Consider the following 25,014-nt stretch of genomic DNA (forward strand, 5'->3'; position numbering starts at 1 on the left):
GACCATTTGCTTGAGGGTGCGCGCGTGACTGAAGTAAAATTCAGTTGGATTCCCATGTCTCGGCACCAGATTTGAAATTTGATGTCCTCGAACTGCTTGCCATTGTCGAAGATCAATACCCGAGGTAATCCGAAGCGGCACACGATGTTCTTCCAAAAGAAGTTTTGAACATTTCGGGCTGTGATCGTCACGAGGGGTTCGGCTTCTACCCACTTGGTAAAATAGTCCACTACTACTAGTAAGAACTTCCTTCCACCCGTTGCTGGCGGGAATGGCCCAAGTAGATCGATGCTCCACTACGCAAAGGGCCACGGGCTAGTGAGATACTTGAGGTCGGCAACGGGTTGGTGGTGAATATTGGCATGTCTTTGGCATTTGTCACATTTTCTGACGAGCTCAATAGCGTCTGCCTTCATTGTTGGCCAATAATACCCTGGTCGAAGTGCCTTTTGGGCGAGGGCCCTGCCCCCCAAGTGCCCACCGCACAGACCCTCTTGGGTGTCGCGGAGTACGAGCTTGGCTTCGGTAGGTCGTAAGCAACGCAAGTAGGGGAGAGTGTAAGATCTCTGGTATAGTTGTTCGTCTATCATGACATATTTGGCTGCCTGGCGCTGCACCCTTCTAACTGCATTGCGGTCTGCAAGGAGGGTCCCCTGTAGCAAGAAGCTCGCGAGCGGGTCAATCCAGCTCGGCTCTGCTTGAACGACGGGAGCGATCTCCTCTGCCCCCCTGAGAATGCTAGGCCAAGACAGGTCCCCTATGTACACGGTTCTCATGGTGATGTCGCTAGTGCTGGCTAACCTGGACAGGGCGTCGGCCTCAGCATTCTCTGACCTAGGGATTTGTCTGATAAAGTGTGACTGGAAGTTGAGCAGGGCCTCTCTGACTTTGGCTAAGTAGGCGATCATGGTTGGCTCGCGAGCTTTGTACTCGCCGGTGACCTGGTTTACCATAAGCTGGGAGTCGCTGTAGATAACGATGTGCTTGGCTTTTACTTCTCTGGCTAGAGCTAGTCCAACTATCAACGCCTCGTACTCCGCTTCATTGTTAGATGCCGTGAACTCGAAGCGTAGCGCGTACTCCAGTTTTGTGCCACTTGGGTCGTGTAGGACTATTCCGGCTCCGCTGCCCTGCTGGTTCGAGGAGCCATCTACGTGAAGGATCTAGGGCTCCTCATCCCAGCTCGGGCTTGGCCAAACTTGGAGAGATGCTACACTGGTTGCTACCTCACGAGGCTCGGACTCGACCGGCCTGGGAGCTTCGGTCTCACCCGAGTTGGGAGCCTCGTGCTCAACCGGCCTGGGGGCTTTAGAGCTGAATGTGCATTCGGCGATGAAATCTGCTAAGGCTTGGGCCTTAATGGTAGTTCGCGGCTTGTACCGGAGGTCGTACTCGCTGAGCTCAACGGCCCACTTTGTCAGCTGACCAGAGACATCAGGCTTAAGTAAGACTTGCCTCAGAGGTTTGTTGGTGAGAACGATAACAGTGTGAGCCTGGAAGTACGGGCGGAGCTTCCGAGCTGCGATTACTAGTGCATATGCTAGCTTTTCTATCTTTGGGTATCTCGTCTCTGCTCCCTGAAATGCTTTACTAACATAATAGATGGGTCGTTGAGCCCGATCTACCTCTTTTATTAGTACCGTACTGACCACTTTGTCACTTGCCGAGAGGTACAGTCCTAAAACATCGCCCTCCTTGGGCCAGGTTAAGATCGGTACCCTAGCGAGGTATTTCTTGAGCTCGTCAAACGCAAACTGACAGTCTTGGGTCCACTCGAACCCTTTGCTCTTGATTGCCTTAAAGAACTGCAGACAGCGGTCCGCCGATTTGGACATGAAGCGGCTCAGGGCGGCTATGCGGCCATTCAACCTCTGAACCTCCTTCAACTTACGGGGTGGTCTCATGTCTAAGATGGCCTTAATCTTATCCGGATTGGCTTCAATGCCACGCTGGTTAACGATGTATCCTAAGAACTTGCCCGAGGTCATACCAAATACACATTTGTTTGGGTTCAGTCTCATATTAAAGTTACGCAGAATTTCAAAAACAAAATGCAAGTCTTGTATTAATTCATGCGAGAATTGAGTTTTGACGACCATGTCGTCTACATAGCATTCTACTTTTCCTCCAATTATCGGCGCAAACAATTTATTTACAAGCCTTTGAAAGGTTGCTCCTGCGTTTTTCAACCCGATGCGCATGACCTTGTAACAGTACAGGGCGAATTCCGTGATGAAGGCAGTCTTTTCTTCGTCCATCGGGTCCATCTTGATTTGGTTATAGCCCGAATAGGCATCCAATAAACTTAGCAATTCATGCCTCGAGGTCGCGTCCACCAAACAGTCAATTATGGGGAGCGGGAAGCAGTCTTTCGGGCAAGCCCGGTTCAGGTCGGTGTAGTCGACGCACATGCGCCACTTACCGTTTGCTTTCTTTACCAGGACGGGGTTGGCTACCCAGCTCGGGTAGTGGACTTCTCTTATGAAGTCAGCTGCGAGGAGCTTCTCGACCTCCTCGTCGACCTCTTTCCACCGCTCCGGGGCTAGGTTGCGTTTCTTCTGTCTTACGGGCCTAACTACAGGGTCAGTATTCAGCTTGTGAGTTATAAGGTCGGGGTCTATACTGGGCATCTCCGCCGCGGACCATGCAAAAATATCTAAATTTTGAAGTAAGAAGCTTACCAGTTCGGATCGTAGGGGCTCCTAGACGGAAGCGCCGATTTGAAGCGTCCGAGCTGGGTCAGTTGCTGAGGTCGGGACCGCAACAGTTTCTTTCGTGGGCGCGGCTCGCTCTTCGCCTTGCTCCGTGGGTCGCTCCAATTCGAGGTTGTCGGCCACCTTGGTTTTCCCCTTCAGAGCGGCAACATAGCACTTGCGGGACTCGAGCCGGTCACCCAGCGCTACTCCCACACCGAAGTCTATTGGGAACTTCATAACCAAATGGTAAGTGGAGACCACCGCCCGTAGGACATGGGTGATTGGTCGACCTATTATGGCATTGTAGGGGGAGGGGGTCGCGACCACCAGGAAGTCGTGTTTGAAACTGACCACACAAGGTCATGTGCCAACTTCTACAGGTACTATTATTTTCCAAAGGGGACGGACTTCTTCTCCACTGAAGCCCACCAAAGGAGTGTCTGTAGGCTTCAGGTCACTTCTCTGCAACTGAAGTTGGTCGAACACAGCTTTGAAAAGAATGTCGGCTGAGCTACCTGAGTCAACGAGTATGCGCCTGACCTCGAAATCGTTGATTCATTAGTTTTATTACGAGTGCATCATCGTGGGGATAGTGGACCCCCCGCGCATCGTCTTCCATGAAGAAAATCGGGTCTCTCGTCTTCGATCGCTTTGGGGGGTTCTGCTCTTCCCGGGTGGCCTCACGAACTGACGTCCGAGTTGCTGTTGAAGTGCAACCCGCAACGATCGAACCTCCCACTATCATGTGGATGGTCCCCCGAATTGGCCTCTCCTCCGGAGGCTGCCTCTGCGACTGTTCGGCCGGCTTGCTACTGGACTCGGGAGCATCCTTACCATGCTCCCCTTGCCGACCTATCTTATTATTATGATTATTATTATTTTGTACAAAGTTTCTCAAATATCCGCGACGGATGAGCTCCTCTATCTCGTTGCGGAGGTTTTTACAACTCTCGGTATTGTGACCGTGATCTTTGTGAAAACTGCAATACAGACTTATTTCTTTCATTGGGATTCCCCCTCAAACGGGGTGGCCACTTCACGTACGGGGCGTCCTTGATCGCCATCAGGATTTCGGCCCGCTTCGCGTTCAGTGGAGTGTAATCAGCTCAATCCGCTGCAGGAGCTCGGAACAATTGACCCGACTTTGCCCCCCGAACTATTTCCTTTTTCTTTCGGCTGTCCCCTTGACTGGAAGGCTCTCCTTCCCTCTTTTTTTTTTCGGGTGCACCCTCGCCCTTCTGGTTGATCTCCTCTTCGGTGGTTATGAACTTGTCCGCAAGATTCAGAAACTCGTTTAAGGTCACAGGCTGGTTGACGACCATGTGCCATTTGAACTCTTTGTGTGTCACGCCCTTCTTGGCTGCTGCAAGGCGTATGGCGGGGTCCAGGTGCAGTATCTGCATACAGGCATCGTTGAACCGTTTGATATAGCCCCGGATGGACTCTCCTTCTCTCTGCACTATGCTGAGGAGGCTTTCTTTAGTTCACGGGCACCGTTTACTGGTGACGAAGTGGGACGTGAAGGTTTGTGCGAATTGCGCCCAACTTCTTATCGACCCAGGTGCCAAATTCCGATACCACGTGCGGGCGGCTCCTCTAAAAGTGGTGGAGAAGGTCACGCACATGCATGACTCACTGTCTCTCGCCAGGTGCATCTGTGACTGAAAGGCATCTACATGATCATTCGGGTCAAACGACCCATCGTACTTGTCAAGAGGGGGGAGTTTGAAATCTTTGGGCATCGGGACTGCCAAGAGTTTGGAAGACAGGGGGGATGGAACTGAGAGGAGGGGAGCTTTGACCTCAGCCGAGCTTACTTTTTCTTTGCCCATGAGCTCGGGCAAATCGCGGGTGATGGATCGGCGACCTCGGCGATGGCGTCTTTGCCTCTTGGTGAGCTCGACGTTCGTGTTGCTCACCTCTGCGCTGTCCGTAATGGTTTGCGCAGGAAGTAGCCCGGTCTACTGGTGATGGCTGTAGACAGAGGGGTCCTGCTTGGAGTCTGTTGCCAGGATCTCAAACTGGTTTTCAATGATCGGGGTTCCAAACTTCGACTATCGAGGTGATGTAGACCTGTCGAGTCGAGGTCCTCCTGACTTGTCCACTCGCGGCGAGATCGGGGTAGCCGGTTATCTGTGCTTTTGCCATTTGTGAGCATACTTTATTTGGAATGAGGAAGAAGGACATGGTATAGGTAGAGATGGCAACAATTATAGATCTAAAGGACTTCCTTCCCTCCTTGGGATAGAAGCAATTCATGCCACCTAGTTGTTTTTTGCATAATTTATACCAATTAAATGAGAAAATATGTTATTTTTTGTTCTATCAATGGCAGTTGGGAGTCTTAAATAAATAGAAGGGTTATATATATATTTTTTCATTCTTAGACTCCTAGCCATCATCTTCTACGATATAAGATGCATATTTTTGCTAAAGAAAATCTAAGATTTCTCATAATTTACTTCTTGGCCTGAAGCCCCCTCATACCGGTGCATTGTTTCCAAAAAAAAATGGCCTTCAATAGGGTCTACCCTAGCAAGGTTCTAAATATCAACATGGGCCGATACACCATGTGTCGGTGCTTTTTTTATGTTTGACTTTTTTTCTCCAATATTGGTTCAGAGGGACTGGTTTAAGGCTCGACTACCCTCTGGACCATTAGTTGACTCAATACAATCCCTGTAGGGGCATATTGGGAAGCCACTATTACTATATGTATTGGCCGATATGGGCCGATACATGTCAATACTTTGAATCTTGTACCCTAGTGAATAAATATTTATCATATGCAAAAAAAAAGTGAAATCATGGATAGTCTCTTGTCAGCCTAATACCTGCGATTTTCTTATGCAATATATACAAGATTATGGCGGTTAGCTGGCAAAGCTTTAGAGCAATACAAGAAGAGATAGGGGATCACCATTAAACACTTGTTTATTTCCAAAAAACTCATGCCAAAAGCAATATCCATCCAAACAAAAAATGCTTTATGGTTCAAGCTTTTATATCCTAAAAAACACAAAAACACAAAAGTAAAAGCTCATCCAAAAAAACTTAAATTCCTCAAGTTTATGAGAAACAAAATTAGAAAAATTAACTTAAATATGCATGGTGAACAAAAAATCAACACCGTAAAAAAAACACCGTAGTGTATCAGGTAATAGCCTTGTCTTTTATTTAAAGGCACAAAACCTTTTGTAACAATGAGTGGGCATTTGGTCTAGTGGTATGATTCTCGCTTAGGGTGCGAGAGGTCCCGAGTTCAATTCTCGGAATGCCCCTTATTTTCGTAATCATATTTATCTTTTTTAATTATATCGTAACAGCACATTCCAACCGTGCATTAGGAACATATCTCCCCAATCTGCGAAATCGCTTTTGATATCTTCCCCTAATACCCCCTTTACCGCTATAGCATTCTCTGAGGTTTAAAGGCTTAAAAGGTCGTCTTCTTCTGCCGAACCTGCAAATCATCAATGTCGATTTCTCAGGAGCTATACCCTAGTCAGGATGACCTGCTCTATGAAGAAGAAATTCTCAGGAATCCTTTCAGCTTGAAGTTATGGTGGAGGTACTTAATCGCACGGAGCGAAGCTCCATTCAAGAAGCGAGCCGTAATCTACGAGAGAGCTCTAAAAGCTCTACCCGGGAGTTACAAGCTCTGGTACGCTTACCTTCGAGAGCGACTCGAAATCGTTCGAAATCTTCCAATCACCCATTCCCAGTACGAAACCCTCAACAACACATTCGAACGAGCTCTTGTCACAATGCACAAGATGCCTCGGATCTGGGTCATGTACCTTCAAAGCTTGACGGAACAGAAGCTCCTCACTCGAACACGTCGCACCTTCGATAGAGCTCTTTGTGCTCTCCCTGTCACCCAGCACGACCGAATTTGGGAGCCCTACCTTGTATTTGTCAGCCAGAAGGGCGTCCCGATTGACACATCGCTTAGGGTTTATCGCCGCTACTTGAAATTCGATCCAACACACATTGAGGATTTCATTGAATTTCTTATCAATTCTGAAAAATGGCAGGAGGCGGCGGAGAGGTTAGCTGGGGTGTTGAATGATCCTCAGTTTTACTCGATTAAGGGCAAGACAAAGCACCAGTTGTGGCTCGAGCTCTGTGACTTGCTTGTCAATCATGCCACCGAGGTTTCAGGGTTGAAGGTGGATGCGATAATTCGCGGCGGGATTAGGAAGTTCACGGATGAGGTTGGGCGGCTATGGACTTCCCTCGCAGACTATTATATTCGGAGAGGACTCCCTGAGAAGGCAAGGGATATTTTCGAGGAGGGATTGATGACTGTGGTCACTGTGAGAGATTTTAGTGTGATATTTGATGCTTACTCTCGGTTTGAAGAGAGTATGATTGCTTATGTGATGGAAAGCTTGGAAGAGTTAGGCATTAGCGAGGACCCTGCTGTCGACGAGGGAGATGGTGGTGATGCATTTGATAGTGATGTGCGACTTGATGACAAGCTTTCGAAGCACAAGTTTGAGGAAAAGATTTTTCGTGGGTTTTGGCTTAAGGACAAGTATGATGTCGATTTGCGGTTGGCTCGATTGGAGCATCTCATGGATAGAAGGCCCGAGCTTGCTAACAGTGTTCTTCTCCGGCAGAATCCCCACAATGTTGAACAGTGGCATCGAAGGGTGAAGCTTTTTGAGGGTAATCCAACTAAGCAGATACTGACTTACACAGAAGCTGTGAGGACCGTGGACCCCATGAAAGCTGTTGGGAAACCTCATACATTGTGGGTTGCTTTTGCTAAGCTGTACGAGAACCATAAGGATGTTGCTAATGCTAGAGTCATTTTTGACAAGGCTGTACAAGTCAACTACAAAACGGTGGATAATCTAGCCAGTGTTTGGTGTGAATGGGCCGAAATGGAACTGAGACACAAGAACTTTAAAGGGGCATTAGAGCTAATGAAGCGTGCCACTGCAGAACCCACAGTTGAGGTCAAACGGAGAGGTATGGTGGTAAACTGTTGTTCTTTTTCCCTTGTACGGGTCAAATTCAATACTTATTGGTAGGTTGTACTTGTGTTGTTGCAAGCGTTCTTAGGTTAAATCTGAGTACTCTGTTAGGTTTCTACAAACGCTGTATAACTTGGACGAGAGATACACTCCATTGCTTGTTGCTGAAGTTAAACAACAGCTGCAAGTGGAGGTGTCCATTAGGTTACCGAAACATATTTTAGGTTGCCTTGCTAGAGCAACTGCAAGAGAATGGAGGGTGTACTGGTGGCAAGAAAACTGCTGTGTTTTGCAGTTGCTCAATGATTCTGTGCTAAGTGCTCATCCTTACCTACTTCCTCATCTTTGCTATACTAATTTTTTTTTATTTTATTTTTGGTCATTTCAACATGCAACTATATTAAGTAAGAAAAGGAATGGTATTTTTTTTGATTGGTAACAATAAAAAGATTTTATTAATAAATATACAGGATATACAGATTTACATGACCGGGAGGTTGGGCAGTCTTGGGTAGGAGGTACAGCAGTCTGGTGCTCTATGTTTAGAAGGAATCTAAATGACTGGGAGGTTGGACAGTGGATGGAACTGATGCAGCAAATCACTGGCATTATACCTGATAATATGAGTAGGGACAAGAGAATCTGGAAATGATTTTGTTGAGGTGGAGATGGAGGACTTCCCTTAAGCTCAGGAAGAAAGGGACTTATTTGTAAATTGGACTTAGAAAAGGCTTATGATTTTGTTGGTTGGGGTTTCTTGATGGAAGTAATGAAAAATTTTGGGTTTGGTGAAAGATGGTGCAAGTGGATCTTAGGATGTATTAGGATGTCATTACTCAATTTTGGTTAATGGAATTGAGGTTGATCATTTCCAAGCTATTAGGGGTATTAGGCAAGGGGACCCCCTCTCTCCTTTCTTGTTTACTTTGATTGTAGAAGTTCTTGGGAGATTAATCGCTAGGGCTGATGTTAGGAATCTAGTGAGGGCAGTGTTTTAAAAGCGCAAGGTGTAGGGGCCAATTTGCGCTTGAGGCGCAAGGCATGCGCCTTTTTGAAGCAAGGTGCACAAATACAAAAAAAAATAAAAAAGTTAGAAAATTCAAAAAAAACCAAAAAATTCTAAAAAAGCAAAAAGTAAAAATAGTAAACATAATATGAATAAAAAAATAAACTTAAATTTTAAAATTAAAATACATAAACATAACATGTAAAACGTATTCAAATGAAAATAAAAAAAAATAAAATCAAACATATAAAACATTTTCAAGCATGTAAAACCCACAACCTCTTTTTTTCCTCAATTGCATTAATTCAAGTAGCTAATGTGATGTAAAACACATTACATTTTTGATTCTACGAGCCACTTTTGTGCCATGCCCCTCGAGGCGAGCTCAAACAAGTCCATGTTAGGGTCTTAAATTCTTAATTTTCACACAAAAGATAATGACTTTATAATTTTAATTTCCTTTTAAGAAGATATTTTATTAAGATGAATGAATGAACAACATTAGAGAATAAGAGGTTCTTGGCCCAACCGCTAGGTTAAAAAAAAGCGTAATATTTTCAAAAGGTGCACGCTTGGGCTAAGGCGCAAGGTGCACCGGGCGCATGCCTAGGCGCACTAGGCGTGTGCCTTTTGAAAGTGTTGCGCCTAGGACCTGGTCGAGGCACCTACTATAAAATTCGCCTCACCTGTGTGCCTATGTGCACCTTTTAAATCACTGAGTGAGGGGTTGGAGAGTTGGTAGAGAGGAGATACTATCACCCACCTCCAATTTGTTGATGATACAGTTTTGTTCTGTAATGGAAATGACTTGAGATAGGTGAAAAGCTTAAAGATGATAGTCTTGATTTTTGAGAAAATGTCAAATTTCAAAGTGAATTGAGATAAAAGCTGCCTCGTGGGATTGAACATGGAAGAGATGGGCACATTACTAAAGGAGCTGAAGTGTTGAAGTGTAAGGCAGGTACTTTGCCCTTGAACTATTTGGGTTTATCCCTGGGGGATAATCTGGGGAGAAGTCAATTTTGGAACCTGGTTGTGGAAAGGTTTTCAAAAAGATTGGCGTCGTGGAAGAAGTGTTACCTATCTTTAAGGGGTAGGAAGTAGGATAACATTGATTAGGTCCACCCTCGCAAATTTGCCAGTTTATTTTTTTGTCTGTTTTCAGGGTTCCAGGAGGGATGAGCAAGCAACTAGAAAAAAATGATGAGAGATTTTTTGTGGGAGCCAAGGGAGGAGAGAAAAAGGCCATAGAGTTAGTTGGGAGATGGTTAAAAGAAGTAAGAAATTCAGAGGGCTAGGTTTAGGGAATATTCAGGAGAGGAATGTGGCTCTGCCTGCAAAATGGCTTTGGAGGTTGCCAATTGATAGGGACATGTTATTGGTGAAAGTGATTATTAGTATTCATGGTCTTGCGACTGATGGTTGGGATGCTGGTGTGTTGGCTAGGGCTACAAGAGCTTCCCCTTGGAAGTCTATTCATGCCATCCTTCCTTTGTTTTTGCCTTTGTTAGGTATAACCGTATAACCCTTGCTCCGGTAATACTGTTAAATTTTGGGAGCACTTATGGTTCGGTAATGCAACTCTCAAAGAGCAATTTCCCTCAATTTTTGCAATTTCAAACCGGTAGAATGAATTTCCTCATTTATTAACCATTCCAATTCAACCTCTGGTTTTGTTTGGGACTTGGGCCTTAGGAGGGCTTAGAGATTGTGAGGCCAACAATGTCATTACCTTGATACAAAGGCTTGAGAGTGTATTTGGACCCTTCAAGAAGGGATTGCAGAATCTGGACTCTATCCCTATTGGGTAATTTTTCTTGTGCTTCTTTCTTCCTATCCCTAATATAGAGTAATGATAGCCAGGGCCAACTTTTCCCAGTTAATGAGGTTTGGAGTAAGCTTATTTCACCTAGGATTGGTGGCTTTTGTTGGGAAGTGATTCTTGGTAGGGTTATACTTGTGACTTGCTCCAATGGAAAAGACCTAACTGTTGCTTATCTCCTCATTGGTGTCTTCTTTGTAAGGCTAATGGTGAGTCTTCCCGTCATTTATTAATATCTTGTCCTTTTGGTCTTCCAATTTGGGATTGGTTTCTTTCCTTATTTGGGTGTAGGTGGAATCCCCCATCAGATGTACAAAACCTATTCTTCCCCACCTTTGTTAGATGGAAGAAAAGAAGAGGCAAGATCTTGTGGAAGTGTACGAGAGCTGCTGTGTGCTGGACAGTTTGGGAAGAATAAAATCAAAGATTATTTGTAGAAAAGGAAAGAAATGGGGAAGCCCTCATTGAAGCAATTACAATTGGAGTGTTCCATTGGGTAAATACTCTGAAGTTATTTGCAGGAGTTTCTGCTGCTGATCTGATGAGAAAGTGGGGGGAAGTGGCTGACTCTGCTCCACCAAAAACTGTAATTAAACCATCCTGGACCCCTCCATCCAATGGCTTTATCAAATTGAATTTTGATGGTAGTAGTGAGGGTAACCCTGGACCTTCTGGCATTGGGGGGGGGTTCAGAGATGAGGGAGGCACTATTAGTACTATATTTTTCTGGCCCTATTGATGTAGGTGACTCACTGAGAGCTGAAACCCTTGCTGTGATGGAAGGAATTCAGAAAGCCAAGGAGTTAAATGTTTCCAAACTGATAAGCTCATGATCGGTTGACTCCAAAAGGAGGAGGAGATGGATTGGTGGGAGTATATAAATGAAAAAAGAAAGTTCAGAGGCTTGGCTCAAGGAATGAAAGTTCAATTTAAATGGATTAAGAGAGATGCCAATAGCTTGGCTGATGCTTTGGCTAAGCAAGGGGTGGGAAGAAACGACTTGTTCTGGGCTATGCTGTAATGTTTTCTTGTTTTTTGGGGGAGTGGGGGCTAAGAGAGTTTGGCTCCCCTCTCCTCATTGTTTCTGCTTATTTATTTCTTAATGAAATTCATTCAGTTATTGAAAAAAAAACAAAAAAGAAAAGTGTGGAATACTGTGGTTATTGATAAAAAAAAGTGTGGAATACTGCAGCCCCTCCAAAAGCTGCTTTTTTATTATGTGTGGCAGTGTTGGATAAGTTTTTGACGGCGGATGTATTGGCTAGGAGAGGCCTCAGTGTGTTGCCTAGAAGGTGTATAATGTGTGGGGAAGCTTCTGAAGATTCAAACCATTTACTGATCCATTGTAGAGTTGCATGAAACCTATGGGCAAGGTTTTTGGGACTGTTTGAAGCTCAGCTTTGTTTTCCAGAAAATTTATTAGCGGTACTACGGGGTTGGCAGCTGAAAGGTCTCTCTAAAGAAGGCATGGTTATTTGGGGAGTAGGACCAGCTATAGTGGTTTGACAATATGGATGGAAAGAAATAAAAGTCTGTTTGAAAATAAGTTTATTATGGAGGAAATTTTACTGAAAGAATTTTGGGGTAGGTTGTGTTCATGGGTAGGAACACATAGATTATTCAGTAGCTCTTTTTGTATCTATGCACACCAAATATACAGAATAGAAGATGCACAGTTCTGTTTGGGCACTGCACTGCTCTTTGTTGTGCAGATCTGGATTGCTTTTTGTGTATTATAATACTTTACCTTTTTCTCAAAAAGTAATAACTAAAGATAGAGAAAAACCACTTCAAAATATTAGATACAAACAGGTAGAAGATTAATAAATGAAAAGTGTATTCACCACTTGCATTGCAAGAAGGCATTTGTGGGGGTAACATAGTCCAATCAGGTCTGTTGATTTTCAAGTGATACACCTCCCGAATGAAAACCCATATTTTGGTGGAACTGACCTATTCCAATGCCCTTTACCGGAAAAGCTTGTGAAGCCCTTTATTTTTGATCATTTGCTGCACTTGCTTTATGCAGGTATTTTTTTATTGATTATTCTACTTGCACCTAATCACTCTCACATTATTGCTTGTTGCAGTCATTTGTTGTCTACACACATGACCAGACCATCTCAGTTAATTTTCCTTCATCCTGTCATGAGCTACTCCTAGTCCCAAGTCTTCACTATTGTGTTCATATCCAATTCTGTTCTTTCTAGTCTTGCTACTCATCCATCTCTTACACTAATTTGTTGAATATGTTGTTTCTTGACGGCACAATGTGCTGTCCTATATGGGAGTGTTATTCTTATTCCTGTCTTCTAGAATTATCGCTGCTGTACATTTTTTGTTCACACTAATACAATGATACTTTTATCTTTTCTCAAAAAAAAAAAAAACTGTGTCCTAATTTATGAGCAACATCCTAATTAAGATAAGGCCATTACCAAATTTAGGCCCTAGCCATCTGGGGTCTTGGGAAGAAAGGAATGCAAGAATTTTTTCAGGTAAGGAAAGAACTAGATAGGTAGTCAAAGAAACAATAATGGTGGGAATGATACAGTGGGTAAAATCTATGGAGTACCATAAATCCACTACAAACCCTATTTAGTCTGCCATTGAATGATTACATAAACTTAAATTTTGATGGAAGCCGTACAGGTAACCTAGGCCCCTCTGGTATTGGAGGAGTGTTTAGAGACAATGAAGGCAGAATTGTTGTCCTATTTTTGGGCCCAATTGGAGTAGGACATTCGTTAAGGGCTGAGGTGTTGGCTGTCATGGGGGACTGCAAAAGGCAAAGGACATGAGTATAAGAAAGCTGATTATGGAAGACAATTCAAAGTTGGTAGTGGAGTGGCTGCAGAAGGAAGAAAAAAGGTTTTTAACAATGAAAAGAAAATGTTTAAGTGCTCGACACAAAAAATATGGAGGTGAAATTTAATTGGGTAAAAAGAACTGCAAATGGGTTTGCCTGATGTTTTAGCAAAGCAAGGGGTGGGAAGGAGTCATCTGTTTTGGGCTTAGTTGTAATAGCTGAATTTTACTATGGAGAGTTAAGAAAGTTTACCTCTCTTGTTCTTGTAATGTTTCTATATTAATTTTAATGAAATTCTGTTATTGATAAAAAAGATTTTACCATTATATCAAGTAATGGCCCCTCTTTGATTTGGGCTATACATAGTGATATTTGTCCTTTTTAAAGAAATATTATTATGCTATGAATTTGGAGTATGCCCCCTTTTCAGAACCAACATGTGCCCAAATTACCATTCAACCTTGCGCTTTGGTTTTAGCATTTCAGCTTTCTCCACGGTTCAAATGCTGTTTGGTAATTATTGTATCGTGTGAATAGATTGATGTTGACAGCAAGGATTTAAAATTCATAAACATAATATGTAAAGCATATTCAAATGAGACTTTAAAAATGAAATCAAACATATAAAACATTTTCAAGCATATAAAACCCATAATCTCTTTTTTTTTCTCAATTGCATCAAGTAGCTAATGCGACATATTACATTCCTAATTCTATGAGCCGCCTTTGTGCCACGCCCCTCGAGGCAAAACCCAAACAAGTCCATGTTAGGGTCTTAAATTCTTAGCTTTCACACAAAAAATAATGGTTTTATAGTTTTAATTCTTTTAAGAAGATATTTTATTAGGATGAATGAATGGACAACATTACCAAATAGTTTTAATGAATGGACAACATTAAAACTATAAAATCATTATTTCTTGTGTGAAAACTAAGAATTTAAGACCCTAACATGGACTTGTTTGGGCTGACCTTGAGGGGCATGGCATGGGGGTCCGGGGGCGGAGCCCACGGCCCAGCCGCCAGACTCAAAAATAGGAAAAAGCGGCAAATTTTCAAAAGGCGCACGCCTGGGCTAAGGCGCAAGACGCACCATGCGCATGCCTAGGTGCACTAGGCGTGCGCCTAGGACCTGGGTGAGGTGCCTACCCTAAAATGCGCCTCGCCTGTGTGCCTAGGCGCACCTTTTAAATCACTGATTTGGAATAGGTGGTTTCTTCTACTTGTAGCGTGTTTCATCATCCTTTCATAGTCATCTGATCTGGGGTATTTCTTATTTTTTAGTAAGTGTGATTACTCCGTTGCCACATGTCTCCATGTGTTTTATATTCAATATCGATGGGTTTATGCTTCGACTATGGACATTAAGTGTACATAGATTATAAATTGTGAAGTGTGCAAATTAGAATTTGACAAGCACATGCATTATATTTGTTTTGTTCAACTTATTGTTGGATAATGCACTTGCATATCTGGAAGTTGATTAAGATAAATTTGGAAAAGGAATAGATTATGGATTTTATTCCCTTGCTCTTTGCCAGAAGATAGCAACCTGGAACTGTCTAGTATTGCAATGCTTGTGGAGCCATTACTAATCTTTGAAACTTGTTTTATGTGATTTATATGTGTAGTTGCTGCTGATGGAAATGAGCCGGTCCAGATGAAGCTGCATAAGTCCTTGAGGCTATGGACATTTTATGTGGATTTGGAGGAGAGCCTGGGGACGTTGGATTCCACTCGTACAGTTTATGAGCGCATACTTGATTTGAGGATAGCAACTCCACAGATTATAATCAATTATGCATTGCTTCTGGAGGTATGGACCTATCCAGTTTTCTAAGACACTAATGTGTTTTCCTAGCTTTTAATGAAAAAAAGGTGTTTCCCTAGCCTAAAGCGTGCTAATGACATATTTGCCTCTGGTCTAATATATAGCCTCATCTTAATATTTCCTGTAAGATGTAAAAGATAAGAGAAGTAGAAAATAGTAACAGCTTAGGCCATTTATTCAAATTTCAGCATCAAAATATATTTTGTTCCATATGATGAACAACATTTCTAGCAACTGGCAAAATGTCAGTCGCAACTGTAATTTTTTGTATTTGATTGTTGACAGTTGAAACCACAACTGATAGTTCATAGTTCATTACCAGTGGAATTCATCCTTATTTTTATCATTTCATCTGTATATGATTTGAACAAACAGAATAGTTTATTAGGAATTTCCTATTCCATATTATTGTTGTCATTCTGTTATGTGCTTAGTTGCACATAACAAGATGGGATGCTTCAAGGGATCCTATAGCCTCCAAATAAGTTCAAGCAACGTTTGTAATAGCAATGATCGTTTCCAATAAAAAAATGTAATAGTATTGGGTGGAAAATCATGCTGCCAATTCATTAATCAAATGGGCTTAAATATCCTATTACAATCAAACTTCACTCGCACGACCCTACAAAATAGCAAACTAATTAATTGACTCTAATAGACCCTTATCCCAGTAAACCGATGCCCCATACGCTCCTTACTTATCATAACTGCACACTAATCCACTGACTTTTTGACCAGCTAAGCCTAGATGGGCCCACCTGTCAGCCCAATTTAGTGGACTCTTGCATTTGGAGAACTGTAACACATTCTCAGATATTGGCCTGAGTGTAAGAGTACAAGTGAAATATTGTGCAATTTGTTTGCAAGTTGCTACTTCTTATGCACCAAACAAAAGCAAATATTCAATTCAGGTTATATGGATACTTGATCAAGGGACATATGCTTTAGATATGCCTTAGGTTGTTTTTTGTTCTTACTTTCTTTCAGTGGTTTAATAACATAATTTTTTCCTCTTGATTTCTGCAGGAACACAAGTACTTTGAAGATGCATTCAAAGTATATGAAAGAGGTGTAAAAATATTTAAGTATCCACATGTAAAGGATATATGGGTAACCTATCTCTCTAAATTTGTCAAAAGATATGGCAAAACAAAGTTGGAACGAGCAAGAGAGTTGTTTGAGAATGCTGTTGAAAAGGTGAGTGTCAGTTTTTATTCCTTCACAGTGATTTAAAAGGCGTGCCTGAGGCGTGCCTATGCGCACAGGCGAGGCATATTTTAGGGTAGGCGCCTTGCCCAGGTCCTAGGTGCAGCACTTTCAAAAGGCGTGCGCACGCCTGGTGCGCCTAGTTTTGCACTTGATGCTTGAAAATGTTTGATTTTATTTTAAAAATTTCATTTGAATACGCTTTACATGTAAGGTTTATGTATTTTGATTTTAGCTGATAGTTTTTTTTTTAAACATTAATTTTAAAATTTAAGTTTACATTTTTATTAATATTATGCTTTTTTTTATTTTGTCTTTTTTTTTTTAATTTTCTGACTTTTTTTTAGCATTTTTTTTTTGTATTTTCGCGCCTTGCTTAAAAAACACACACCTTGCCTTGCACCTTGCGCTTTTAAAACACTGTTCCTTCAGCTAGCAAATCGTTTAATCTGTCTTCTCATTTGATAGCTTGCATCTTAAGTTTTCTATTGCTGAAAGTGTGTTTGCAGTTACTTGTGGAGATTCATGCTAGTGCTCTCTAGTTCTTTTGTTGATTACCATGTTACCGTGTTCTTTTTTCTGCCATTAGCAATGTGCTCTTATGTTGATTCTGTTCCTTGTTTTATTGCTTGTTGAATTGTGACTCTCTATTAGGCACCTGGTGAAGATGTGAAACCACTATATCTACAATATGCGAAACTCGAGGAGGATTATGGTCTAGTAAAACGTGCAATGAAAGTTTATGACCAAGCTGTAAAGGCTGTCCCAGACAATGAGAAAATGAGCATGTATGAAATTTACATAGCCCGTGCCACCGAGATTTTTGGTGTTCCAAAGACAAGGGAGATATATGAGGTTGGTTTTCTTCTGGCCTCTTTTAATTGACAGAAGTGTCTTTTCTACGCTATTATTGCATTTGGTTTTCTCATGAAAATGAACAGATTTAGTTTCCTGCAAGATTTTAAACTTGCTACAGACCTACAGTTAATTGACTTTTCTGGAAACATTTTATTCGTTATGATCATCTCATGAGTTTGTGTAGGGTATGAATTTCATCCTATTCTATATATGGGTTAGGCTCTTTGTATTTTTGTTCTCATTGTTTACCTGACTAGCCAACCCATATTGTTTGGTCAAGGCTTTATTGAACTGAATCAACTTCCCGAGATTTTCCTGATAGTTTTAAATACTCAGAGAAATAGTGATGGAAAACACAACATATGAATTTGACCATACAATGGGTGGGAAGGGAGGCTAATGCACTTGCTGACTATCTAGCTAAGCAAGGAGTAACCAGGGATAAGTTGTATTGGGCCCACTTGTAATTTTTATGCTGTTTTTGTTCTAAAGAGGAGGCTGCACCTCGCACCTCCCCTTGGGTAATGAATTATTAATGCACCTCACACCTCTAGCCTCTTCCTGCAACCAAAGAAAAGAGGCAGGGTAATGTGGAAAATAACAAGAGCAGCCGTCCTTTGGTCGATTTGGGAAGAGATAATAGGATTTTCCAAGGACAAGAAAAATCCAAAGAAGCACTCGTTGAGGCCATTACCATCAAGATTCTTCATTGCTTGAAAGTGCAGCAACTTTTCAAGGACTTATCCTTAGCTGACTTAATTAGAAATTGGAGCTCTATAGTTGTCTCCTCTCCTTTTTCCCTTGTAATTCAAGAGGTTTTGTTACCACCGTCTCAGTTCAGGGTGAAATTAAACTTTGATAGAAGCTCATCAGGTAATCCAGGCCCATCGGGAGTTCGAGTGTCTTCAGAAATGAGGAAGGAAGAGTTTTGGCCCTTTACTCGGGCGGGGTGGGAGATTCTTTGAGGGCAGAAGTCATGGCCTTACTTCTGAAATTGGCAAAACAATGGGGTGTGCAACACTTAGAAGTGGAAGGAGACTCTAAGCTGGTAATAGGGTGGATGCAATCTAGAAACTTGGGAGTATGGTCACTTAGACAGCCTCTAAAAGAGGTTATTAGCTTAGCAAGGGAACTTGAGGTGCAATTTAATTGGGTAAGAAGGTCAGCAAATGGAATGATTGACACATTAGCTAAGCAAGGAGTTATTAGGGAGACTTTCTTTTGGGCTTGTATGTAAGACTTTTATTCTGATTTTCCGCCCATCCTTTGGGTGGTGATAACTGTACTCTCTTTTTAATATCTTTAATGAAAATTGCCATGTCTTATAAAAAAAACACTTTTACCTATAAAAAAAATACAACAGATAATAAGAGCTACCTGTAATTTATATCAATTGTAATGGAAAATATGAGCTATTAAAGTTACTACTTGTGGAATGCTATATATTTATGAATTCTGCTAGAAGCAACACAACATTGCTACCTTGCTAAATTACTGCATAATGGGCCAGATACGTTTCCTTCCTTTCTTCCTTTTTAGAAATAAAATAAAATAAAATAAAATATCATGATTTTTAAAAGAAATAGTTTTTAGAAGGCGGTTTTCATCTTTCTTTGCTTTGGGCTTTCTTCTTTATCAAACAACCAAGTTAGTGTTGCATTATTAGATTATTTCTTCTGTCCTGACTTACATGTTGTGAGCAAACCAAGGAACAACAATATCTCTTTTGATGCCATAGTTTGCCCTATGTCTCCAGTCCACCTTGGTCCTCCTGTTATTTGATGCTTGGCAAACCAGAAAAATCAGATGGAATGGGAGAAGACAATGGTTTTGAGCTTGACTCTGATCTTGGTCATGCTAGAAATGCTCTGGGACATGATTGGCTCTTCCAACATCATCCCTGACTGACAGGTTTTCAGTACATGGAGTCCATTCTCTTCATTTTAGATTAATATGGTGTCTTGAGTTAGTAATAACAGGAAACACAATTAAAAGAGTTTGAACCTTAGAGCTTAGAAATCTTGAAATTTGCATAACATAATCTAGATTCTTGAACCTCTTTCAACCTAGGGATTCTGGAGTATCTTACAGCTCAAGAAAGTCTGAAAGTTAACTGCACCTCCCCTTTCTCTAGCTGAAGATCAATGAAGCATTGGACCACTGTTGCAGACTCAGATTAGACTGAAGGTTGGAGATCTTAAGTTTTAATATTTTAATCAAGGGGTGCCTGACATTTCTTCTAAGTCGTAATTGTACCATTCTTGCCCCATAATTGATAAAACTCTGGTTACCAGTAAAAAACATATAACTTATATTGTTGTAAGCTTATTTTGATATAAACAACTTAACAGATAATCTGAAACCATTCGTTCTTTCTAACTTTTAAATTTGACATTTTTTTTTTTTTAATTTGTGCAAATTGATGGACCATTTGACCCATGACCAAATAGCCAAAACAATTTTGTCTGGTGCAAGTCTGACAATATTGTTGTCAAGTGTCAACCATGGATTTTCCTTAGCAGATTGGTATGGATCTGGTCGTATGGACCCAACTAAAACTTGGATTAATAATTGGACCTGGTAAGCCCTGTAACAAGGTGATCTGGTCGAGGTCTGACTAGTACAATGTCCCAAGTTTTGTGCCTTTTCTTCTATCACATTATTAACTTCACAAGCGGAGAAATTCTTGTTTTCCTCAGTACCTGTTTGTGAAGGCCTTCAGGCCATGTCTTCTGGCTTTGGGAGGTTGAGCCCACTTGGAACACTTATAAGCTATGCTTTTTAAAAAAATGTGGAGAGCCAACTTCTGTCATCGTACAGCCATTTAAGCAAGTTCTCTAGACAAACCTATTTCAGTAGCTTCTTCAAGGCAGCTAATTCATAGCTGCTATGTGTGTCTGTGTGTGTTTAGTACAAACAAATGTTGAAGGGTTGTTTAGTACAAATTGGATGAGATGCACCACAAAGAGACAAAAAAATATTATGGCAATTGGCAATGTGTGAGGGGTGCTTTGCTATGGGGGTTTTGGGTGAAAGGAATGCCAGAATTTTTGAGAAGGCTAGAGGAGTGTTGGATTTGCTTGAGCTCAGTATGATAGGAGCAGCTCATTGGGCATTGGTATGTGATGAATTTAAAGGTGTCACCCTAAATGACCTGTTAAGAGGATGGAAAGTTATTGGTGATTTTCAGGAGAGGAACCCCTATGCAGCATGCACAAACAGTAGCTAATATCAAACTCAACTTTGAAGGTTGCAACAACCTTAGGAATCCAGGAGACTCCAGGTATTGGTGGTGTAGTCAGGGATCATAATGGAAACATTATACTCAGCTATTCTGGTCCTATTGGTGTTGCAAATTCTCTAAGGGCTGAACTGAAAATGTTGATTCAAGGGCTGGAATTGATGGGTAGGAAAGATTTGAGAAATACGGAGGTTGAAGGTGGCTGTCAAACTATAATCTCTTGGATGAGAAAACATGGCATGATACCATGGAAAATCAGACTATTGGTGAGAGAGAGGCACAATTCTTGGGTTCCTTGTTGAATAGCTCATTCAGCTGGGCGCCTAGGACTGCTAATGGACTAGCTGATTCTCTACAACTCTAACTAGGGCAGGGGTAGCCAAAAATTAGCTTGTTTGGGGTTGTCCAAGACCAGGTTGTAATTTCTTTAGAGCAGTGGAGCAGCTTTTTTAATGAAATTTTACTGTTGCTTATCATTTTCTTTTTGAAACACAATAGCATTCTATTGAAAAATGATAGTGCGACAAATCATCCAGTTTATTTATTGTTGTTAGCAGATGGCAAAGGTGCTGCTGCAACTTTTTATTGCTTCCAAGCATGGATATGTATCTATATTCTATTTATTTGCTTATCATTATATCTGGATGCATGCATTGAGAAGCATTTTTAGCAATTAAGGAATGTTTGAGTTTCGGCTCTTTTGCATCTTTTCTGTTATTATCTTGGTTTTGTTTGCTATGCATGTACAAGTCTGCTGTACTTTATGTGGTATGAAGATGGATGCCTGTCTTACTTGTGTACCCCGTCACTGCATTTTGCAGCAAGCCATAGAATCTGGTCTCCCACACAAAGATGTTAAGACCATGTGCATGAAGTATGCTGAGCTAGAGAAGAGCTTGGGAGAAATTGATCGTGCTCGTGCAATATATGTATACACTTCTCAGCTTGCAGATCCACGATCTGATGGTGATTTCTGGAACAAATGGCATGAGTTTGAGGTGCAACATGGAAATGAAGACACCTTCCGAGAAATGCTCCGTATCAAGCGTACTGTTTCTGCCACTTATAGTCAGGTTAGTCTATTTCTTTTCTTTTTTTTAAATAGTAAGATACTTTATTGATAATGAAAAGTATATTTCTCCACTCCTGCACAACAAGATACTCTTCTTTGGGGCTTGTAAAAAAGAGTAAAAGGATATGGGACACCTCCAAACAAGTCTGCACTGCCAACCATGAGATCAATCTGCCCCATAGATCCTTAGCTACTGAGTCCTCCAAGCTGACTTCATCAAGCATTTCTTTCTAACCATATGTTCAAACAACTGCTAAGGGAAGCAACCTCCCTACCCACACACATACTTTTCTCCTTCCTGCTCAAACCTTTGACCTGTCAACACTATAAGAGGTCTTTTATTCTATAATTGCTGGAAAATATCCTTGAACTTCAAAAATTGGCATTACTGCCCAGGGTGTGAATAAATAAATCATCCACTTGATTCCATAATCCATACAATCACCACACGCATGCAAGTTATATTGTCCACCAACCTATCCCTTTTTAGCAGATTATCCACCATTTACCCAAAGTGTCCAAGTTAAGAAGATGTTTATTATTATTATTATTATTTGGGGTGGGGGCTGTATGCCAAACTCTCGAGCTTGGGAACCAACTGGATGAACTAGCTTGTAATGGAAAGATTTGATAGTGAACAAGCCAGACTTGTCCCTCAACCACTTTCGTTGAATTAATTTTCTGCATTAGCTCCAATAGTGGACTACCTCCCAATCTTTTTTTTTTTTTTTTTTTTTTTTTTATAAATAACAAGGAATTTCATTAAGATTAAAGAAGAAATATACATACAAACAGAGGGAGATAAGCCATCTTAACTCCTCTGCAATCAGCAAAACAAAAATACAAGATTAAATCTGGGCCCAAAACAAAGAATCCGTAATCACCCCTTGCTTTGCTAGCCCATCCGCAAATGAGTTGGCAGATCTCTTCACCCAACTGAATTTTATCTCAATATCTTTTGCCAGCCATTTAAATTTTTTCCTCTCATTGCTGTAATTCCACATAGTAGTCTTGTCTTCCTTTAGCCATCTTACCATACCACCACCTCCAGTCCCCTTCAATTATCAGCCTCCTAATCTTTCAGATTCCTCCCGACTATGTAGTTCCAGGCACGTGATCATTGTGAGGAACAAAGATATGAGCAACAAGGCCCTCTTTGTTTTGAGCTAACTTATTTATGATTGGGTAGATTTTCTTCATTGGTGATGCCTCAAAATATCACCTTAGAACCATTTCCCACCTCATAGTTGATGCCTCAAATGTACTCTTGGTAAGATTTTTGTATGCCTCTCCTCAAGGCACAGCCATATTTGGAGCAGATTACCCACCTCTAGAGACTATTCAGCTGCTCATTAAATCTCTAATGCCATTTACCCTTAGGCCAGGTTGAACATTTTCAGCTTTCTCACATCTAAAACCCCATTTTCTCTAGGTGTGCGCACCTTGCTCCAGTTTACAAACTGTTATTTAAACTCCTCCTTGCACCCCTTCTACAAGAAATCCTGCATTCCTTTTTGAGGTTCCACCAGCCACACTATAAGGCATTGGGAATAAAGACAAGTTATGTTGGAAGGGTAGGGTAACACACTCCTAATAAGGGCGAGCCCATTCCCTTTCGACAAGTATTTTGTCTGCCAAGCCACTAATCTTTTATCAAACCTCTCTACCACTGGTCTCATATTGACTTAGATGTGTAACTCTCCCCCATGGTAGCTCTAAATATTCAGTAGGGAACTTGCCAATATTGCATCCTAATGCATCCACCAACTTTTCTGGGTAAGGTCCATCCTCCACAACCATGAGTTCACTTGTGCATGTTAACTTGAAGTTGATAGACCACTTCAGCCCATCTCAAAATGAAGTTAAGGTGCACAATTTTGAGATGCATTATATAAAAATAGGGTGTCACCTGCAAACTGGAGAAGGGAAACTTTTTGTGCTTTCACCCACTTGGTTACTTCTGTAAACCACCATCTACACTTTACAGCCCTTGGAAGCATCCTGCCTAACAGCTTAAGGCCTCTGTGACAAAAAAAAAAAATAAATAAATAAACAAAAAAGGAGGACAGGGGATCTCCTTGTACTAGAGATATCTCCCTTGAGAATTTCCATTTATGAGGGCTGAGAAGCAAGCAGTGGGAAATATAAACCTTTACCTAACTCCATTTGGACCCAAAGTTGAACCATTTCAACATGTAGTCAAGGAAGCTACAATTCATGGATTGCTTCGGTGCTTCCTAACAGTCAGGTTTTTTGGATAGAAAGATCTTTAGTTTCAGGTGTTTGGGGGGGGGCATGTGCAATGAATATATTTTCCTTCAGATTTTCTAGATTTTGAATGCATTCATGGGAAAATGTTACGTTGGGTGTGGAATTCATCATTTGATAGTGATGTCTATCTAGATGTGCTAGGTGAATGATGAAGACAATTGGGTGTCACGACCACATACATTTAGACCTCTGTGGTTTATCTAAGCTTTGTTTCAGGGACAAAATAGTGGATCAGACAATTGAGGTCCTTCTGTCTTGTTGGTTGATGTGGAGATTTATGTAGGTTCTGGTGATTGGGTTGTTTTGATTCCCTGAAAGCATGTTATGTCTTGTTCTCTCTTTTCCAAGTTTTTTCTCTATTGTAATTAGAGGATAAACTAATCTCTTACCTCGTTTTTCTTTCTTTTTTTGCAGACACATTTTATCCTTCCTGAGTACTTGATGCAAAAGGATCAAAAGCTTAGCCTTGAGGAAACTGTTGACACATTGAAGCGAGCTGGTGTTCCTGAAGATGAAATGGCTGCTTTAGAAAAGCAGTTAGCCCCTGCTGAAGCTAATGCACCTGGTAAAGATAGTAATAGAAAACTGGGCTTTGTGAGTGCAGGAGTAGAATCACAACCTGGGGTCATCCATACACCTGATGGAGGCAGGAAGGTAACTGCAAATAGCGAGGACATTGAGTTGCCAGAGGAGAGTGATTCTGAGGATGATGAAAAAGTTGAAATTGCCCAGAAAGACGTTCCGGCTGCAGTTTTTGGTGATTTGGCAAAAAAAGTGGAGACTGATAATGATGCCAAAGATAAAGAAAGTGAAGGTCATCTTGGTGCCCTTGAAAGAATAAAGAGGCAAAGACGGGCTTAGTTTCCATGTTGTATGATGAAAGTAAGATTAATCACGAAGTTTTGACTCTGTATCCTAAGCTAACCAGCTTTATCAGTTTGAGCTGCCTGTTTGTAGTTCTATCACATTGTTGTTCAAGGTGTAAATATTCGGAAGCTTCGTCTGTACATATGAAGCTTTTTCACCTTCTTTGCAGAATTAATGAAAATGGTATAGTAATTTAGGTTTGCATTGTGTAGGATTATGGATGCTCCAAGTGTTATTGTTTCGTCATTTTTCCATTTCTGTAAACTTGTTATCTTTGACTTTCAGGGGCTGTTTTTGTTAGATAGGTAATACAGAATCTTTCCTTTGAGAACTGAAGTGGATGTGGAGCA

The 25,014-nt window shown here is 41.4% G+C and overlaps 1 protein-coding gene and 1 non-coding gene across 2 annotated transcripts; both read left to right on the forward strand.

The window, feature by feature from the left end:
* The first annotated feature begins 5,901 nt into the window (after nt 1-5,901).
* On the forward strand, nt 5,902-24,868 carry LOC104588638 (Tetratricopeptide repeat (TPR)-like superfamily protein). The gene is made up of 6 exons (XM_010246653.3): nt 5,902-7,676; nt 14,950-15,134; nt 16,176-16,346; nt 17,010-17,210; nt 21,276-21,527; nt 24,212-24,868. Exons 1-6 carry the CDS (start codon nt 6,173-6,175, stop codon nt 24,656-24,658), a joined length of 2,760 nt encoding a protein of 919 aa, XP_010244955.1. The 5' UTR covers nt 5,902-6,172; the 3' UTR covers nt 24,659-24,868.
* On the forward strand, nt 5,906-5,977 carry TRNAP-AGG (transfer RNA proline (anticodon AGG)). The gene has a single exon. It is a non-coding gene; the product is annotated as a tRNA-Pro (tRNA).
* Nucleotides 24,869-25,014: the final 146 nt, after the last annotated feature.

The sequence above is a fragment of the Nelumbo nucifera genome, chromosome 2 (assembly GCF_055504915.1).
Source record: "Nelumbo nucifera cultivar China Antique chromosome 2, China Antique-T2T, whole genome shotgun sequence".
NCBI lineage: Eukaryota > Viridiplantae > Streptophyta > Magnoliopsida > Proteales > Nelumbonaceae > Nelumbo > Nelumbo nucifera.

What these genes read in the sequence shown, in the direction of transcription:
- LOC104588638 (XM_010246653.3), top strand. Translation starts at nt 6,173, where the DNA reads ATGTCGATTTCTCAGGAGCTATACCCTAGTCAGGATGACCTGCTCTAT. An exon ending in AGTTGAGGTCAAACGGAGAG is followed by an intron (nt 7,677 to 14,949) that starts GTATGGTGGTAA and finishes TTATATGTGTAG; the next exon opens with TTGCTGCTGATGGAAATGAG. An exon ending in AGACAAGGGAGATATATGAG is followed by an intron (nt 17,211 to 21,275) that starts GTTGGTTTTCTT and finishes TGCATTTTGCAG; the next exon opens with CAAGCCATAGAATCTGGTCT.